The sequence below is a fragment of the Panthera leo genome, chromosome B4, assembly GCF_018350215.1.
Source record: "Panthera leo isolate Ple1 chromosome B4, P.leo_Ple1_pat1.1, whole genome shotgun sequence".
Taxonomy (NCBI): domain Eukaryota; kingdom Metazoa; phylum Chordata; class Mammalia; order Carnivora; family Felidae; genus Panthera; species Panthera leo.
This window is the reverse complement of record NC_056685.1, coordinates 123135167-123156267: the sequence shown is the minus strand read 5'-3', so window position 1 is coordinate 123156267 and position 21101 is coordinate 123135167. Positions and strand designations below refer to the sequence as shown.

The following is a 21101-nucleotide window of genomic DNA, read 5'->3' as shown; positions in this document are numbered from 1 at the left end:
ACTGAATGGTAGAGAAGGTGGTGAGGTGCCTTAATGGTGAGACTTGCTGGAAATCTTCCCCTTAGGGCTCTAGGGAAGGTCATCCACAAAGAGGTGCCCAGCTTCCCGGGTTCACTTAGTGCCTGGCGAAGCTGCTGGCCACTGGGTGCCACCGGAACCAGAAACTAAGAAGCCATCCCCACAGAAGTGTAGTATAGTTCTGTGGCTGGGGCCAGAGCATCTTCAGGGGTCGGCTGTGTGGGAGAGGTGGGATGGCTGGCTCTCCAGATGGCCAACCCTGCAGAGACCTTGGTGTGCATGGCATCAAGGAGAAGCCATACCAAACAGCAAGCACATCTCTGCATGGTGGGGCACAGGCCTGTGCTGTCTGGGGCTCCTGGCTCTACTGCTGCCACCTCAGTCAAGCACTTGACAAAGTATGCAGTGGTCAAACCCTGGAGAAAGCTGAGCCCTGCAGGAATCTATCACTGGATAAACTGTGTAGGACTGAGCAGTGGAGAAAAACTATGTTCTCTGGGGCTCTGGTGAGTGAGCTAAACCAGAAACAGGAAGAGAAAACCCTTCCTTCTTCAGTGTCCCTCCAAAACTCTCTATTGATAAGACTTTATGTCTTGCTAGCTGGCAAGTGAGAGATATTTACAAGTTCCCCTCCATTATCACAGAGCAGGCAAAGAGGACAACTTTTGAGCTGAAAGGCAAGCCATTGATAACTAGAACAGGCAGTAAGCCTGTCTATACTTCATTCCCAAGAGACACCCTACATCTTCCAAGGCTGTTTGTGATACAAACATCCTTGAAAAGATATTGGAGTGAAGAGCAGTCAGTGTGCCACACTCAAGAGGCATATAAATATGAGACACTCAACTAGGGATTGTCCCCAACAGTGGCTAGTTGAACCAAACATTCATAGAGAATATTCCCCCAATTCTTTCCATAGAGTAGAATTGTTGCCGGGAAGTGGCTGCCCTTTCAAGGATTACATTTTCAACCCCTTTGCATCCAGGTGGGGTCATGTGACTACTTTCCATTGATGGAATATTGACAGGAATTTGTATGTGTCATCTTGGATTTCATAAGCAGGGACTTTTCCATCCTGTCTTCTTCTTTCTATGGCTCAAAGCAGAGCACTCTGAGGTGCTATAGAATGGCAGAGGCACAAAATAGAAAAATCTGGAACTGTAATCGCCATGTAGCGGGAAGCTGGTGTCAGATTCCCACACTGGACCGTACATGAGTAAGCCAGAAGTTCCCTAAATTCTCAGGTCATAGTGTTTAGTATCTTAACTTTCTTCATGTCCCACAAGAAATACCTACCAGGTCCATTTATTAAGTTGTTAGAACCAAGGAGTTCAGTAAGTGTGTCATGAGACCTTAGTAGCCGTTTGAAAAAGTAATGTGGTTAATATAAAGAGAAAGATTTTTACTTCATTTTTAAATAACCACATTTACTTGTAAATGGAATATGTGAGCTTTTTTTTTAAAAAAAAAAAACATGCTTATTTATTTATTTTGAGAGACAGAGAGCACATGCATGCATGGTTCACATCCCATGAACTGTGAGATCATGACCTGAGCCGAAATCAAGAGTTAGATGCTCAACCGACTGAGCCACCCAGGTGCCCCTGGAATGTGTGAGCTTTTTGGACACTGCCCAACTTCTTAAACCTTGGAATCAGATTGGAAACCATCATGCTTATTCCATTAGAAAGGATTTTTGCATGATACCTGCTTTTTATCTTAGCAAGCACTGAAAACACAGCTTTATAAAGATATGACATTGTTGAAAGGGATGTAGTGCTACCTAATGTTGAAATTGTGAACTAACTCAAGCTAGCATTTGTACAGTATTCTGCAGACGCATCACTGTCTCCCTCAAAAGTTTAAAATATCCCAGGGGCACCTGGGTGGCTTGTTGCTTAAGCATTCAACTTCAGTTCAGGTCATGATCTCACAGTTTGTGAGTTTGAGCCCCGCACTGGGCTCTGTGCTGACAACTCAGAGCCTGGAGCCTGCTTTGGATTCTGTGTCTCCCTCTCTCTCTCTCTGCCCCTTTCCTGCTTGTGCTCTTGCTCTCTCTCAAAAGTAAGTATGTAAACTTAAAAAAAAAAATTAAAATATCCCCATAACACCCTTGTGAGTTTGATGTGGTACCTTGGGGTGCCTTGGTACAGTTTTGAAACCTTTGTGTTAGGCCAGTGAATTCTTGTGTTTGTTTCTTACAGCAGCTGGCATTATCCTGACTGGTATAGGATATACCACAGTTCACTCAACCATTTTCTACTGATGAATCTTCCAGTCGTTTCCAGACAACACTGTTCTGGATTTCTTTGTACATATATTTTTACCTACTGGTGCTTGTGTCTCTCTTTTTCCAGGTAAATCCCTAGAATTGGGGCCAGAGCAGCAAACTATAAGCATATTTTAAAATTTAATGGATAAATTTCCCTCAGGTTGCATCAATTCATCTCTCTGTTGACAGTACTGTGATTTTCCTCATACCCACAAGTGGGTATTATCTATCTTTGCAATCTATGTAACATAGTGAGCAAAAAACTAAAACCAAACCCAAACCTCCAAATCTCTGAAATACCACTTCATTATGGTTTTAAATGAACCTGTGATTCATTTGCATTTCTGCTTGGGGGTAAGCACTTTTTCTATACCTGTTGGCTGGTTTTTATTTCTTCTCCTGTGAAGTTGCTGCTCTTTGGCAAATGGCCTATGGACTTTATGTTATTAGAAAAACTTTTCTGCTCTGTGGGTTGCAAATATTTTGTGCCAGTCTATTGTTTACCTTTTGATTTGGCAGAATTATTTTGTCATTTGGAGGCAAATATGTCTATGTTCTTCATGAAGCTGGCTTCTGGACTATGTCTGCTATCTTATTAAAAAAAATCTTTGCTCATGAGTCCACTGGGCAATGACAGGAGTAGCCTTAGAAGTAGGCTGACTGAGGTCTACAAAAGGGGTTATCCTATTCATTCGAGTTTCATTCTGCTGTTGATTTGAACGGGTCATTTGAGCGTCTGCCCCCTCCAGAGGCTGTGTTTTATTCATCCTCCTTACTGTTAGTAGTGCCTCAGTGATTTTCAATAAAATGAGTAGGAATTCGTTGAATTGGAATCTTGTCCAATCCTTTCATTTTATAGATCAGAAGAGTAAAATCCAGAGGATAAGTGAGGCTAGTGTCACAGGAAGAATGTCCAATTTCATAATGGATAAGCTCCAAATTCACCCTTCATTACCTGCTCTTTGATAAGATTCCGAACATTTCTCCTTTACAGTGATATGTTAAGTTTGGCCAGTAGGGGGTGCTTGAGGGCCATTGTAGGAGAAGGCTCCTCTTGTTGCTTCCTTTGTGCAGTGTTGTGTTTCTGCTTTGATTGCTTGCTGCTGTTGCATAGTCTGTCAGTGGTGCAAACGTGTGAGGACATTCAGTGATACTCTGCCCCAGCCATGCACTCAGAGTATACACTCTATTGGTGGCCCTGCATCCTCAACCTGGACCCAGTGACCACCTTCTTGCAGCTTTTCCACACACGGACATTGCACACTCCAAGTCTGGCACCCACCACACCCCAACTCCCTCTGTGTGCTTGCCCACCAGGCTTGGCTCATCAGTGTCCCGGAGGGTTGTTTTTCGTGTGCCTAATGACCGTGGTTCCATGCCGGCTTGGGCAAACCAGAAAACTTCTTCTCTACCCAGTGGGCTGCCACCATACCTTCTCCAAAAAGATTTGAACTCAGCCTTGGGGATGGCCACCCTTTCCAAGTTTGCCTTCTCTGTTATGCTCGGCCGCCCTAGAGTTCACTTTGCGTTTTTGTGGCCACTCTCCTTCATAGCTTGCTAATTTTTTATATTATACTTCCCTTGTTTCGATCACCCTGTGGTTTCTACCTCTTGCTTGGGCCCAGTGTGATAGAGCATTTGAAGAATTTCAAATGATCTGAGTTCCAGCTCTTCGATTTACTAGTTTTGTGACCTCTAGTGAATCACTTAACCTTAGCGGGTCTCCGTTTCCTATGAATGTGTTCTGTCCTTGACACCTGCAACTGAGAACACACCTTACCTCCCTTACTGGGTGGCCGACTTATTACAATGACCTTGGCTGGTTTTCCAACCCTCTCTATTCTATCCTTTGCACTGTCACCAGCTTGACCTTCCTAAAGCATAGCTATGTCAGTACATTGCTCCCAAATCTTCCATGAGTGCCACTCTTCTAGACTATCTCTTCCCTCGCCTCCCCTTCCCACTCCTCCCTTCCCCCTCCCATCCTCTCTTTTTCTTTTTTTCCCTGTCTTTTTAATTTTTGGTGTCCTCCCAGGAAAACATTTGATGGCACCTTGCCCATGTAGAGCCCCAGGATGTGACTATGTGAATACAAAGTTGAAGCACATGTGTCTGTGCCTATCTGACCCAGGATAGCGTCAAGGAAAGCCGCAGTACTTACCCTTGTCACAGCTGGGGCCAGTGTACCCAGAGTAGCACTCGCAGCTTCCGTCACCGTCCACCCCACCATTGCATACGCCGTGCACACAGCTGCACACTGCAGACAGAACACGGGGGTTGTTCATTACTCAATGTAGACCTCTTCCAAAGATTCTGGAGGAGTAATGCTTTGAGAGAGTTTTTATCGAGAATCTGCATGATGAGAGGGGAAGAACCATAAATTTGGGGTCCTGGAGACCCTGGTTTAGATCTTGGCTTCATTTTCCTTTTATTACCTTCAATTTATTTACATATAACATGAGGGCAGTAATCCCTTCCTCATGCAATTTCTGCAGCTGGATGAGATAATGTGTTGGTGCACTGGAATGCACTGGAGTGCTTTTCTCCACTTTTAAACTAGTTACTTCATCTTTGTACACCTCAAGAAGAGAATTAACTTGTTGTTTGGTATGCGTCTGTCATATTTAACACAGAGAAGCTACCACTGGCTCAATCATTGCTGGTGGTGGGGATCTTCTCTCTACTAGAGTAAATCCTCCTTCCTGAATGATGGGGGAAATTCAAGCATAAAAAAGAAATTTGAAAGGGCAGAGAATAACTATGCCATGATTTCTAGCTTGAAATAGCAGGCTTTTTGGCTCACTGACAGATCGTTTCAGAAATGACAAATGAGGGGCATTTGAAATAAATAGTCAATTCCTTAGCACTCAGTTTGCAGCTCATTTGTAGCAAGATTTATTACCTGGCTGGGTTGCCAGCATCCTAGGCCCAGACCTCTGTGCAACATACTGTATTGGTTTCCTTTTGCTGCTGGAACAAATTACCTCACAACTTAATTCTGACTTAAAACCACACAAATTTATTATCTTAATTTAATTAATTAATTAATTCTTAATTCACTTTTGCCACGTAACCTAACACATTTACAAGTTCCAGGGATCCGGATCCGGACTTCTTTGGGGGGGCCATACTTCTGCCTACTATACACATGTATTCAGTGTCAGCCAATTTCATACTAATTCAAGTGAAACATAATTAAGAAGACCCACTTGCTTAAAAACCTAACCAAATACTGGAAAAGCAAGGATGAATAAAGTATTCCAAACATCTAATAAAAAAATCCTTTGAATTCTTGTGTCCACCTCAATCTCCTGCTTTTTGTATCCATCAGAACTGTTCTCCTTCAGGTGTTTATCATGTTTTGCCTGGACTGCTGCAGTAGCATTTTACCTGGCCTTGCTCTCCAAGCTCTCACCTCTCCGTTCCACCCATTTCATATGATCAGTAATGGCATCAGGTGATCTTCCCCCCAAATATCTCAGTGACTCCCAACTGATAAGCAAATGAAATCTAAATCCCTCTCTTTGGCGAACAAGGCTCTGTCCAATCTAATTCCAACAACTTTACTTTTCACTTTCCATTGCTTCCTTTTATACATCTTAGGTTCTAAGCACATGGGGACGACTCATTAGTTTATCTTCCTTCCCTTATAACACATATTGAACACCTCTCTTGTCCAGGGTGCTGTGCTTGGGATTAATGACCCAGAGATAAAAAGGGTAAAGTCCGTGCCCTCCAAGTCTAACGGCAGAGGAAGGCAGCCCATCCCAACACAGCCTGACACACACTAGGACAGGATAGATCAATGACAATGGGAGGAAGAGATGGGTGGGCTGGCCTAGGAGAGACACGCCTCCTACATCTCACACCTCCATGACTTGGCCTCCAACGTGCTCTCTTTTTCATGCCAACGGAAATCCCCGAGTGGCTCTGCTGCTTCTGTCACGACTGCTGACCCTTGCTGCTGACTTTGTTTCACCAATGGTGGTAGTAGGCTCTCAGGCATAGACAGTCTGGTGTGATAGTGGACCAGGTTTAAAGTTGGTAGTTACAGTAGGGTGTGGTAGGGGACAAGGTACAAAGAAGGTGCTGTTGGAGCCCCGAGAAGCAGATTCTGCACTGGGACCACTGAGTGGCACCACGGAGGTGGGGGCTTTGGTTGGCCTTGAAGGGTGAGCAGCTCCCCGACTCACGGTGACCAGGAGAGGCGGCTATCGGGTTATTTTTATTGTTGCCCATTGTCATTGTTCATTTCTCTGTCCGGATGTGATTTCGCAGTGGCTTAGTTTCTGTGTCTTGTTCCAGCATGGATATAGCAAGTCATCGATGGTGATATTCCGTGAAATTGTCTGTGCTCAGTGGGGCAGCACCACAGCCTAGCTGGGAGCAAAAAGGCTGACCGCCAACAGCTGTCAGGGCTGCTTTTTCTTTCTCAGTGTGTGCATTTTTTTTCTTCTATTAGACGGGAATCCCTTGGAAGCCCTCACCCCCTCTCTGTATTTACCTACAACATTTTTTGTGGGTGCTTTATAACCATACTAATAACTGTACAACTAGATTATCAACAAAGACAACATCCTGCAGGACCAGGATTCAGGTGAGGAGGGGAGACAGGATATAGGGAGAGAAGGGGGAGGCAGGGCAGAAGGTGGGGAGAATGAGACAGGGTAGCTCAAGTGCAGAGCTGGATCCTGCCTTTCTTTGGTATTTTGATGTTTTATTCAATAATTTTATTTTATTTTTAAAGTTTATTTATTTATGTCGACAGAGATAGAGCATGAGCAGGAAAGGGGCAGAGAGAGGGACAGAGAATCCCAAGCAGGCTCCACACTGGCAGTGCAGAGCCCGACATGGGCCTCAAACCCACGAACTGTGAGATCATGACCTGAGCCAAAACCAAGAGTTAGACATTTAACCAACTGAGCCACCCTGGTGCCCCTTGATTACTGAGTTTTTGATGCCTATTTAAATTTGGCACCTGAGGCATGTCCCTCCCTCAGCTCACTGTAGAACGGGCCCTGCGCTTCCCTCTGTTGAGCACTTACTACTCATCAGGCATTTTGCCACTTGCTTTACAAGCATTATCTCATCTGATGCCAGCCGTACCCTGTGAGGTGGGGCTCATCAACTCTGAATTACGTATGAAAAATGGGAGACACCTAGCTCAACTATCCATTCAGATAATGTGAACTTTTGAATCGGATTTGGAATCGTCATCCTCACTTCAAAAACTGATTTGCCATCCTTTCTATTTTAACAGAGCACTTTGATGTTCACCTACGGCTGTAGCTGTTGGAAGAGGAGTTCCAGAGAGAAGTCAAATTGGTCACGGGGGTAACTGGGGTGTGGAGGGAGGTGTACTATGTCTCGGTAGAGAAGGCTCAATTCAATTACAAAATATCTACCCAGGGGCACCTGGGTGGCTCAGTCGGTTAAGCGTCCGACTCTTGATGTTGGCTCAGGTCATGATCTCACGGTTCGTGAATTCGAGCCCCACGTTGGGCTCTGTGCTGACAGCGTGGAGCTTGCCTGGGAGTCTCTCTGTCCCTCTCTCTCTGCCCCTCCCGACCTCTCTCTCAAAATAAATAAACATTTAAAAAAAAGTCATCTCTTTCATTTAAAAAACAAAACAAAACAAAACAAAACTATCTACCCAGCTCCTACCTAGAGGCAGTCACCGTAGGAGTTACTGGATATATGAATATGAGTAGTTCACAATACCTAAACTCAAGGACTCACAGTGCAGTGGGGAAGTCGGACTAAGAGGTTCAAGGTCTTGAGTGTCATGTAGCCAGTGGAAGAGGGCGAGGAGGCAGAAGGCGGAGTTGAATGTAACTCAGCCCAGGCTCCCAACTTAGATGCTAACTGCTAAAGCTGTCCTTGTCACTAAGCTTCCCTCTGGGCTACATGCTGTGAGCTTTTCCCTGTGTCCTGTCTTCTGGTATAGACTCTGTACTGGATTAACTGACCAGGCAAGAACAGCCTTTGGGAATGTCTGATACACATTGCAGGGTCACCAGCCATTGCCAAGAAAGTGTCCCTGGGAAGGAGAAGTGAGTGGTGGAGGGATTCTGATATGTCTTTTAAAGAGTCCTTGGAATTTTTTGAACTGGTGTCAGCAAATCTTTAGAGACATGAAAAAACTTGGGGTGTGTGACTTTAAAGGTGTCGAAGTTCTGGCCATTTGGGTCAGAGGGACTGTGCCTGAAGCCCTCAGTGCTATGCCACTTGGCAGAGTGAGCTGCTAGCTCTCCCGTGTTCCTGTAGCATCCTGTTACAGATCACAATTGTCACCTGCATTTCCAGCTCCTTGGCGAATCTGTCTCCTCTTTAGAATATCATTGTCAGGGGTCTAATGCATGGTAGATCTCACCAGGGGCAGAACAGTGCCGTGTTTGGGCACCCAGGCTCTGGAGTCAGCTACTTGGAGCCAAATTCTGCTTCTGTCCCTGAAATAGCTGCTTGACCTTGAGAAACCTGCTTCTTTCTCCATAAAATGAGGAACCCAGCTCTCACAGTTGTGGGAATCCAGAGAGACCATCGCAGGTCAAACTTTGCACACTGTCTGGTGCATAGCAGGTGCTCCACAAATTCTAGCTGCTGCTATGAACGTGACACAGCTGTGGGAATGATCTGAGGGTTATGTTGGAGAAAGTGGACTTTGCAATCTGCCCTAACCAGGAGAGAGGCACAGAGCAGCCTAGGGCATTGGCAGCAGGGATAAAAATCCTCGGCTGATGTGACTCTAAATCATTTCTAAACTAATCAACAGCAGGACAGGAGAGGGTTCTGGCAGCAGGTTAAAGTCAGTGTTAAAAATAAACCGTGGCTAATAGAGCTGTCCTACTTACAGACAGAGCTGCCACCGCTATGGAACCAGTGCCTCACTGGATGAAACAACACTGGCACCCAGTGGAGGCCCAGCTGAGAAAGTTTGTAAGTTGCTCTTGTCCTGGTTAATGGAAAAGGACCAGCCATCACTGAGCCATCCACCCATCCATCCATCCATCCATCCATCCATCTGTCCATCCATGGCTTGCTTATCGTTGGACTGATTTTGTCCTCACTGCCTATGTGCTTCCATTGAGTGAGTGTTTGTGACCTGCTGCTTAAGGCTTTGCTACACTGTCAGTCCCACAGGCAGGTGTTATTATTCCTGTTTTATAGATGAAGAAGGCTTTGGGAGGTTAAATAGCTTGCCCTGAGTCACACAGCAGCTTGGGGTGGTTTCAAACTCATGACAGTCTGATTTCAAAGCCTGATCTCTTAACCATTATGTTCTGGAGCTGCACCATACAATATGGTGGAGACTAGCCACGTGTGGCATATGCGGCTATCTAAATTTATTTATTTTTCTTTATATAATATGTATGTGTGTTATATATATAATGCACATATGTATACATATTTAAATATTTATTTATTTTGAGAAGGAGGGGGAGAGGGGCAGAGAGACAGGGAGACAGAGGATGTGAAGTGGGCTCTGGGCTGGCAGCGGCAAGCCTGATTCAGGCTTGCTCACAAATTAGGAGATCATGACCTGAGCTAAAGTCTGATGCTCAACCAACTGAGTCCCCCAGGCAGCCCATAGCTATTCAAATCTCAATTAAATGACATGAACTAAGATTTAAAACTCAGTTCTTTGTTGCACTAGCTGTATTTCAGGTGCTCAGTGGCCACATATGTCCGACGCCTGCTTGGATGGTGCAGATTCAGGACATTCCATCATCTCCAAAGTTCTATTGATTGGAACCTAGAGCTTGGACTTTTTTTCCCTGAACGTCAGGTTAGGTTCCTGATCCACCTCCCTTTGTTTCTCCTGCTCATTTGCCCTCCCTCCCTCCACGGCACAAACAGGTGTGAAGGCAGGACGCTTTCTTTAGAAGTGTTTAGAATTTCCTTGTATCAGCAACCAGCACCAACTCTTGGAGGCACCATGGACTCATCTTCTTTCCAGATTTTCACCCCCAAACCGTACTTGGCTTTCTTGGTTAAGTAAACAGTGTTGGATGCTATTTTTTTTTCTTTCCATTTCAATATTTATTTAAAATATGTGATTCAGATCCTAGTATTATGGTAAGGAAGGGCCAATTTGGGAGACACTTCCCTTAATATAATATATAATGTTAAAAACACACTGAATACCAACGTCTGTTTTAAATTCGTTTTTGCCAACACTTTATGAAATAATCTATGGAGTGGTCAGTGAACAAAAACATAAGATTGGGGGCCACTAGGAAATAATAGGTATTAATAATTGCTAACATATATTGTGCACTGATTATCTCACTAAATCCTCATAACAACACTGAAGGAGACAGTATTGTTTCTATTTTTACAGATGAAGACAAAGACAGAGAATGTGCTTAGGAAACTTAAAGTTCTCACAATTAGAAGCCCTAGGCTGAAGCCAGTCTGAGTGTAAAGCCAAGGCTCTAATTATCTCTACATGCTGCCTCTCAAAATCAAGTTTGTGGGTCAGGACAATGTGGTTGGAGTGAATTAGATCATTCATTCATTCATTCATTCACTCGTTTATACACTCCTTCAATTACTCATCAGGCAGCACTGTGGGAGGTACTGGAGATAAAGACAAGTCTTGCCTTCAAGGAACCATGGATTAGAAGGAGACAATACCTCTGCTGCTTCAGGTCAAAGTTATTACACAGTGCAAATGTATGGGGATGAGATGTCTATGTATGTGCATAGGTTTTCTTGCAAAAAATATTTGAATCAAAGCCGTGCCTACTAAATTTGACTTTTCCATAAAGGCCAGAACCAAGGTGGTGTTGGAGAAAGGCTACATGACATATCCTTTTTGGGAGGCTCTGAATCCGGCAGACATACTCCCTTCCATGCCCACGTTCTCTAAGCCTTACTAATTCTGTGCATTGCGGCCAACTTCCAGTAAGGCCTGTGAGCCCTTCCGAGGAAGGCTGCTCTGCCCAAATGCCCGTTGGGGGTTGGTTTTTTTGTTTGTTTGTTTGTTTTGTTTTGTTTTGTTTTTCGAGACAGCAAGTGGAGGAGGACAGAGAGAGAGAGAGGGAGAGAGAGAATCCCAAGCAGGCTCTGTGCTGAGCTTGGAACCTGACTTGAGGCTCGATCTCACAACCCTGAGATCACGACCTGAGCTGAAATCAAGAGTCAGACATATAACCGACTGAGCCACCCAGGTGCCCCATGCTGGAATCAGTTTGTTATCTTGTCTTTCCTGGCTTCTAGAGGCTGCCCACGTTGCTTGGCTTATGGCCCCCTTTCATGTTCAAAGCCAGCAAACGCTGGTGGAGTTTTTCTCACTTCTCATCATGCTGACACCATACTTTCTGTGTTCTTCCTCCACATTTAAGGACCTTTGTGTACAGTGGGTCCGCCCGGAAAATCCAGGAAAATCTCTCTATTTCTGCAAACCTAAGTCCCCTTGTCATGTAAGGTAACACATTCCTTGGTCCAAGGGATTAGATATGGACACTTTGCGGAAGCCATCAGTCTGCCTACCATGCTGCGGTTCCTGCTCCCCTCTGGTGGGATGACTCTCAGATGACTATTCTACACTGACGCCCCTGTTCCCCAGGGCATTAATCTCTAAGCATCCACACTTGTCTGGCTTGATGGGACACACCCTTTGTTTCCCCCATGCCATTTTCTTAGTGTTTCTGGGGTCACCTGACAAATCTGCTACCTTGTCTCAGAGTCCACTTCCGGGGGGTGGGGACCAAGAGAGTGGACAAGCCAGCGTCAGTTATGTTTGTTTGTTTGTTTAATCTGCAAGACGGAGCCCACAATCCTCGATCACCTCAGGTATTTGAGAATTCCCCAAAAGGAAGGGACAGAGTGTGGTGAGGCCCATTGTGGAAGAAGAGGCTCCTGGGGAGAAAGTCTGTGCTGAGACCAGGACCCAGAAAGACCTCCAGGGCAAGCAACAGGTGGATGTTGGATCCTGGAACCTGGAGAGAGGAAACCGTATGTTGCCAAGTTTGCCAGAAGGCATCTCTGGCGAGGGGTCCCCGAAAACCACAGGAAACACTGTCTCTCTTTTCAAAGACTGCATTTTTGTCCACTCTTGGTGTTGCCTGTGTAGACTTAGTTCTGCATAACTGTTTGATGCTTCCCCCCAGTCCTCCCTAAGAATAGCCTCTCTGAGGCCACCTGACATATCCTTCAGCTGCATAAGCCATGTTTGACCTTCAGCCTTTACAAATGCATTTGATTACACAAAAATCAGACATACCTGCTGAGCAGCTGGGTCCAAATACATTGTCATCCGTGCAGGTTTCACAGGCCGCTCCCCCAAACCCGTCCTGCAGAACACCCAGGCAGATGGCGTGAGACCCAAGTGATCTATGTCCCAGGAAGCCCTGGATCTCTCACTGATGCTCTGGTCAACATCTGTTTCTCGACTGTATCTTCCATCTGTGCTTTCCTGAAGCTCCTTCTTTCTATTTCTGCCTTTATTCTTTGCTGGTTTTATGTTATAACGTGAAGACTAATCCCTGCATCACTTTTCACTAAGAGTCTGGAGAGCTTCCGAAGGGAACTGCTTTGTTAGCCCAGAGATACAACCAGAGGGTAAGTGCCAACAGCCTCATCGTTAATTTCACTCAAGAGTGAAATGAAAACTCTCTTAGTTTTGCATTTCTTTTCTTGTATTTTTTTGGCTTATTGATTTATTTATTTTTGACAGAGACAGAGAGAAAGAGAGAGAGAGCATGTGCATGAGTGGGGAAGAGGCAGAGACGGAGGAAGAGAATCTCAAGCAGGCTCTGTGCTGAGAGGGCAGAGCCTGATACGGGGCTCGAACTCACGAACTGTGAGATCATGACCTGAGATGAAATCAAGAGTCAGGCACTTTACCGCTTTACAGACTGAGCCACTTAGGCGCCCCAAGTTTTGCATTTCTGAAGACAGTTGAGGTCCATCCCTTTCGGAGGAATTTCTTTGTATTTAAATTATCTAAGGCTTGCAGTTCACAGCATGTCACTTTCATGGGACAACAAAAGACTTTCTTCTCTTAGACCCAGTGACCACAGAGTAGTTTGCCAATAGTGGTGATTATTGTTTTTTTAATTTTTTTTAATGTTTATTTTATTTTTTAGAGAGAGAGAGAGAGAGATAACATGAGCAGGGGAGGGGCAGAGAGAGACACACACACACACAGAATCTGAAGCAGGCTCCAGGCTCTGAGCTGTCAGCACAGAGCTGGATGCAGATCTCAAACCCATGAACCGTGAGATCATGACCTGAGCCAAAGTCAGACGGTTAACTGACTGAGCCACCCACCCAGGCGCCCCAATAGTGGTGATTATTAACAGGAACAAAGACAGTAATTTATACAGCTCTGTAGAGGCCCACAAAATATTTTCACATAGATGATCTCACTTCACTTTTTCAACAGATGTAATTACATAGGTATGTTTTTCAAACCCATTTTATAGATGGATGCACTTAAGGCCGAGCAGTGAACTGACTCTCTCAAAGGTCTCCAGCCCCTAAGAGGTCATTTTATTGCTGATAGTATACTCTTTTCATGAACCTTGCTATTTCTTAGAGACCCCACTTGTTGTACAGGTGTTCAAGGAGGGACCACGGGAAAGGAGAAGGGGGAGGAGACCACGTCTCTGACCTTACCTGGCAGGAGCAGCTTCCGTTTCCTTCCATGCCTTCCACACAACTGCCCCTGCCGTTGCAGGGGGACTGGGCGCCTCCTGGGCACTCTAGGGAATGAAAGGTCTCAGATTCACTTGTTTGTGACTGCAAGAAGCATTCTGCATGGAAGCAGTAAGCACTTACTGTGTGCCAGGTCCTGTGCTAGTGGCCAGAGATAAGGAATAATTAAAACTCCTGTTGGCATCATCCAGTCTCACACAAAGGAGCATGAATCACAATATAGTCAGGTGCTGTGATAGAAGGCATTGGACTATCTACTATTTCTTGAGCATTTGCTATCCTTTAGGCTTTTTAATTTTTGTACTTTATAATTTTCTTTTTTTAATGTTTATTTATTTTTGAGAGAGAGAGAGAGAGACAGTGCAAGCAGGGAAGGGGCAGAGAGGGAGACACAGAATCTGAAGCAGGCTCAGGGCTCTGAGCTGTCAGCAACAGAGCTCGATGTGGGGCTCGAAATCATGAACCGTGAGATCATGACCTGAGATGAAGTCAGACGCTTAACCGACTGAGCCACCCAGGTGCCCCAATACTTTATAATTTTTTAATTAAATTATTCCCACTGAAACCTTCAGGTGGTGCTCTTGGTGCTGATTAGCAGATGAAGAGACTGAAGTTCAGAGAGGCCATGAACCTTGCCCCAGGTTTCACACTTTATAAGTTGCAAAGCTGGGACTTTAGTTCAGCCCTCAGCAGGACTCTAAAGCCAGGCCTCTTACTCAGTGCTCTACACAGGGCACTGAGGGAGCCCAGAGATGAGAGCTATCGATCCTGCCTTGAGAAGTCTGGGAGACGTCCTTGAGGAGGAATCATTCAAGCTGGGGTTTTGAAGGTTTAGTAGGAGTTGGCCGTGCTTAAATGACCTTCTGAAGGGCATTTCAGAAACAGAAAACAGCAAGTACCAAGCTTCAGGGTTGTAAAAGGGCACAACCTGTTCTGGGAATAATATAAAGTTTATTGGGGCTGGAACTTGGTAGTTGGGGTTTGGGAGAAGTGGTGGTTGATGAGGGTTAATAGGAGGTTGGTGCCAATTAAGGAAATTCTTCGTATGGCAAAAGAATTTTGATTTCACTCACAAGCTAATTCCAAACAAGCATGGATTTTGCACTTTTGGGCTATACTAGACCTGAATTGGAGCTTTTCTAGACATTAGAGGATTTCAGTCATTGACTAATCATTCAGGGAATACCTACTATGTGCCAAGCATTATATTACATGTTGGTGGGGAGGGACATTTAGCTAGAAAGTCAGATATTGCAATGCCCAAAATCAAATAGAGGATTTAAAGTAATGGGAAGTGACAGAAGGTACTGCTGTAATGAGGTAGAAAAGCTTTCTTTCTTTCTTTCTTTCTTTCTTTCTTTCTTTCTTTCTTTCTTTCTTTCATATTTTTAAGTTTGAGAGAGAGAGAGAGAGAGAGAGAGCGCTCAAGTGGGATAGGGGCAGAGAGAGAGGGGAGAGAGAATCCCAAGCAGGCTCCACTCTGTCAGCGTGGATCCTGATGTGGGGGTCAAACTCACAAACCGTGAGATCATGACCTGAGCCGAAACCGAGAGACGAACGTTTACCTGACTGAGCCACCAGGCGCCCCTCTTTTTCTTTTTATACTTGCCATTGTTCTGCACCTTGAGTGCTGAGTCAGCATGGATTTCACGTCTGTTTGGGTGAGTCTGACCATTAAAATAAGTGGTCTGGACCAGCCAACACCGAGCAGAAATCATGCAATGGTCATGAAATGTGTTTGTGTGAATGAGGCAGAATCAAATATTATCCCAAATTAAAGTTGGCAGGACAAATGCTTTCCACAAAATAGCAAATGACATGGGGTTCTAGATAATAATAAAGGATGCACGTATTTACTGGTCAAAGTAATCCCCTGAGGTTAAGTCCTATCTTTTGCCCTGTTTTCTAGATCAAGAAACTGAGGCACAGGGTAGTAGAGTGGCTTGCCTAGAGTTACCCAGCTGGTAAGGAAGGGATAATGAGGGACTCACCCCTCCTGCACCTGAAGTGTCCACTTTCCAGCCCTCCCTCCTCTCCAACCCCGACTGACAAAGCCCACAACCTCGCTCTGCCATGTATCTTCCAAGAAATCAGCATCCATAGAAAATGAAAAACGGTTCTTGGAAAGAGACTTTTATCTACTGAGAGAAACAGTTCTCCCGAAGAGACCCCGATGGCTCATTTGAATCACTAGGTTAGTTCTTTAAAGGAACATTTATAGGGGTGCCTGGGTGGCTCATTCGGTGAAGTGTCGGACTCTTGATTTCAGCTCCAGTCATGATCTCACAGTTAATGGGTTTGAGCCCCGAATCGGGCTCCATGCTGACAGTGCGGAGCCTGCTTGGGATTCTATCTCCCTCTCTCTGCCCCTCCCCCACCATCTCTCTAGTTTACTTATTTATTTAAAAAATTTTTTTTTAACGTTTATTTATTTTTGAGACAGAGAGAGACAAAGCATGAACAGGGGAGGGTCAGAGAGAGGGAGACACAGAATCTGAAACAGGTTCCAGGCTCTGAGCTGTCAGCACAGAGCCCGACGCAGGGCTCGAACTCACAGACCTTGAGATCATGACCTGAGCCGAAGTCGGCCGCTCAACCGACTGAGCCACCCAGGCGCCCCCCTCTCTCTCTCTCTCTAAATAAATAAACTTAAAACCTAAAAGAGCAGTGGTACTTGTAGGTACAGGGAGATGAGAGAGTGTAGTTTCACACCTGTGGCTGGTGTTCTCTCTGGCTCCCCTGTCTCTTTCCTGCATGCAGAATACTGGTAACCTACAGAGTCTAGCTTATACATTTTGCGTCTGTGGTCTTCCTTCCCACTACAGGGTCAGAGCCAGGCTTCAAACCCTGGCAGGTGCCCCAGAGTCTACTGCACTTGTACCATCCGTCACTATCCTGTGTACTCATCAAGCACTGCTGTGTACCAGCGTCACAGCACAGAGAACAGAAATGTTCATGGAGTGAGCAAAAGAGAACACACGGACATGTAGCGAATATTTATAAATTACCTTGAAAACGAATATGTTGGTTTGGGCTGCTTTCACCAGCTGGGGCACCGGCTACACGAGATTCAATAGTGTCATGAAAAAGCCTGGACACTGCGGTCAAAACCTCCTGGGTTTGAGCCCCAGTACGACTCTTTGCTAGCTGTACCCTTTTGGGAAAGTCAATGCATGGCTCTGAGATTCCGTTCAAGTGTCTTCCTGGCAGGTTGCAGTAGGGATGGAAATATTAGGTGCTCAATAAATGGTGGTTATTATTTAGGATGCTCCCCATCCTCTCCAGTTTCTGTTCGTTCAGATTAGCACTATGACAGGTAACAATACTCAGGGACTAAATCACTGGGTACCCATTTGAATCAGGACTCGGTCCCTTATTTCCATGGTCCTAACAGTCTGGTGGGGAGAGAGTCAGGGATTAACAGACCATCAGGTAAACACTGGTTTACAAACTGGGATAAGGCTAATGCGGGGCGGGGGAGGGGGGAAAATTTCCTCAATCCACCTACTGGCAGTCACCAAAAAAACCTAACCCTCAAAGGCCCAGCTGACTTAGATTTGGTCTCAATAGGGGGCAACATTATTAAAGAAGAGCCTTGTTAAAGATTGTGTCTTTATCCTAAAAAGAGCGGTGGGGGTTGGGGATGAAGAGGAAGGCTGAAGGCCTAACCAAGCAGGTGCCAGGCATACACTTCGAAGTTCATCTGAAACCCACTTGCGTTCACGATGCCGAGCAAGGGGTGCTGGGAGAGCGTCTCCATAGATTGTTGACCATCAAATAGCTCTTCTAACGTTTCCTTTCGATATTAGGCCCTTCTGGGGCTGAGGTAGTGTTTTGGGAACCGGGCGCATCTCTGGGCAGGACCAGGAAGATTCTGGACCAGTTCTGCCAGTCTCCCTCTTGTGGCCCCTGTGCCTCTCCCTATGGCTAGGTGTGCAAGGTGCTGAGTGACCCGTAGCTTGCCCTCTGGGCCGGCTTGGAAGCACACAGGGTATCCTCAGCCCTGGGACTCAGTACTCGGTGCTGCCTTGCAAACATGCTCTCTCTCCAAGGCATTTTTAATCTGCGGGCAATGACGACAGAATCCCAGTCTCCCGCGCTCGCATTCTGCTCGTTAGCTTCCTCCCTGCAATGAGCCACCTCCTCTCCCATCTCCCGTTCTTTCTGTCCCTCCCACGACCCAGGCATGCCCTTCCCTCCTCACCTTGCCTGTACCTTTCCCCCCATTCAAACACACTCTCTGGGACCCTCCTCTGAGGCAGATACGACTCTTCCATCCTCTGGGTGTCCCTTCTGCTCGGCCCTTGCCTTGTGATAATATATAGAGCAGTGGGGCACCTGCATGGCTCAGTTGGTTAAGGTCTGACTCTTGATTTTGGCTCAGGTCATGATCCCACAGTTCGTGAGATCAAGCCTGTGCTGACAGTGGGGAGCCTGCTTGGGATCCTCTTTCTCCCTTTCTCTCTGTTCCTTTCCCATTCTCTCTCACTGTCTCTCTCAAGATAAATAAGTAAACATTAAAAAAACATAGAGCAGAAAACAGGGCAGAGCCATTTTCTGAGAATATAACTACAGGCCAAAGGCTGATGCCAGAGTAGGCTGCTTCTCTCATCTCAGTTCCCAAGACTGTGATGCTGTGTCCAAGAAGTCTGGGCTTCCTTTTTCTTTAGGAGACAGTTAGCAAGCCATTCTTTTCACTTATTAAATTTTTTAAAAAATTTATTTTGAGAAAGAATGTGAGCAGGAGAGGGGCAGAGAGAGAGGGGGATAGAGAATCCCAAGCAGGCTTTGCAAGGTGAGCCCACAGAACCTCACAGGGCACTGGAACCCATGAAACTGTGAGATTGTGACCTGAGCAGAAGAGTCAAGACACTTAACCGACTGAGCCACCCAGACGCCCCAGCCTTTCTTTTTAAAAATTTAAGCAGGTGTTCCTCTGAGAGTGATTCACTGGACCCGCTGTTTCTAATCACCTGGGGGGTGGGGGGGTCGTTGTTATAAAGGCAGCTTCCCGAGGCCCTCCTCTCTGGCTAGAGTCACTATGAACGTATACCTCTCAGATGTACCCTGTGGGAGCGTAATTTCCCAGCGAGCAACCATCCTGTTCATGAGGCCACACCTCCCGCCACTGCTTCTGGTCCATGCCTGTGCATGGCAGCGATACCAGGACAGGTCCATTCCTGAAAAACGGAGGACTCCTCTGTTGGGTGACTTTGGCTGGAGTGCTCCCCATCAGCTTTACCAAATGTTCTTGGAACTACACATGGTCTAAGACTTTTCCAATCTAACCTCTCTTGGTTCCCTCTCTTATTCAAAAGGGTCAGATCTGCATCTTTTTATCTATTTGAGAAGGTGAATTTGAAGTTAAAATCCTTCCTACAAAGAAAACTCCATGCCAGGTGGCTTCACTGGTGGATGCTACTTCGCATTTAAGGAAGAAATCATACAAATTATACAAAAACCCTTCTAAGAAAAAGAAGAAGGGAGAATATTTCCCAGCTCCATATATACACAGAATATTCTTAGTTTGATTCCCAAGCCTGACAAATACATCATAAGAAAAGTACAGACTGACATCTCTAATGAACATAGACACACAAGTTATTTAAAAAATCTAAGGCAAAAATTAAAAAATTCTAAAAGTTGTAGCCAACTGAATCCAACGATGTACAAAACAGATAATACATCACAAGTGCAATAAAATAAGAAAAAGATATAAAGTGCATAAATATTGGAAAGGAAGAAATACAATTGTCTCCATTCTTAGACAACGTGTCTACAGAGGAAATTCAAAAGAATCCCCCCAAAGTTATTAGACCTAATACATGAATTTAATAAGTTCTCAGGATACAGGATCAATACACAAAAATCAATTGTATTGCTATAAACTAGTCGGAAACAGGTGGAAATTGAAATAAGAATATACCGTTAAAAATAGTACCAAAAACCAAGAAGAACTTACGTATGAACATAATAAAAATTGTGCAAAATCTGCAAGCTAATATCAATAAGAAACTAACAAATAACAAAATAAATGGATAAAATTGATGAATTGATAAAACACTAACAAAATAAAAGAAGTCTTAAGTAAATGGAGAAATACAGTGTGGTTATAGTTTAAAAGATTCAATACTTTAAAAAGTCCCTTCTCTGTAAACTGACCTATAGATTCAATGTAATTCCAGTTAAAATTCTAGCAGGGCTTTTTGGTAGATAGTCACAAAATGATTCTAAATTTTACTTGGAAAAACAAAGAAGCTAGAATGACCAAGACGATTTTGAAAATGACCAAGTTGGAAGACTTATACTACCTGACTTCATTACTTAGTGTGATGATATGGTAATCTTGATGGCGTGGTATGGCAAAGGGATGTACACGCAGATCACCGGAACAGAATAGAGAGTCCAGAAATAGACCCATACAGAGATGGTCAGCTTTTTCTACAATAGTCCAAAGGCAATCCGATGAGGAGAGGACAGTTTTTTCAAGAAACAATGCTGGAATTATTAGGTATTTATATGTAAGACACCGAACCTTGATCTGTACCTCAAATCATATACAAAGATGAACTTGCATGGATGATACACCTAAACATAATTCCTAAAATTATAAAGCTTCCAGAAGAAAAGATGAAAGAAAATATTTGTGATATTAGGTTAGGCAAGGATTTCTAAATATGATACAAAAGACACTATCTATAAAAGAAAAATTGATATATTTGACCTCACCAAAATTAAGAACATTTGCTCATCAAAACTTAGTGTTAGGAGAGAAAAAAGACAAGCTACAGACTGCAAAGAAATATTTACAAATCACGTATTACATGAAGGATTTGTATCTCAGACATTTAAGGAACTCTCAATAATCAAGAAAGCAAACAACTTGAAAGATAGATGAGTAGCAAATACGCATATGATAAATATGAAATACACAGATTAAAATATGAAATGCCGCTTCACACAATGGCAAAAGCTTTTCAAAAATCTGATTCCATCCACTGCTAGCAAGGATGCTAAAAAATGGAAGTCTCACACGTTGGTAGGAATGACAAAATGATACACACACATTGGAAAACAGCCGGGCGGTTTCTTACCAAGTGAAACATGCATTGATCGTACAACCAGGACTCCCACTTCTGGGTATTTT

The 21101-nt window shown here is 44.6% G+C and overlaps 1 protein-coding gene across 1 annotated transcript in view; it reads right to left on the bottom strand.

Moving 5' to 3' along the window:
• Positions 1-21101, bottom strand: part of STAB2 (stabilin 2) — a 164138-nt gene that overhangs the window by 120566 nt on the left and 22471 nt on the right. Inside the window, exons 4-6 of the mRNA XM_042947554.1 lie at positions 13916-14001; positions 12519-12588; positions 4452-4547 (exon numbers count right to left, since the gene is read on the bottom strand). Coding sequence (XP_042803488.1) covers positions 4452-4547; positions 12519-12588; positions 13916-14001 — 252 coding nt within the window. The remainder of the gene's footprint in view (positions 1-4451; positions 4548-12518; positions 12589-13915; positions 14002-21101) is intronic.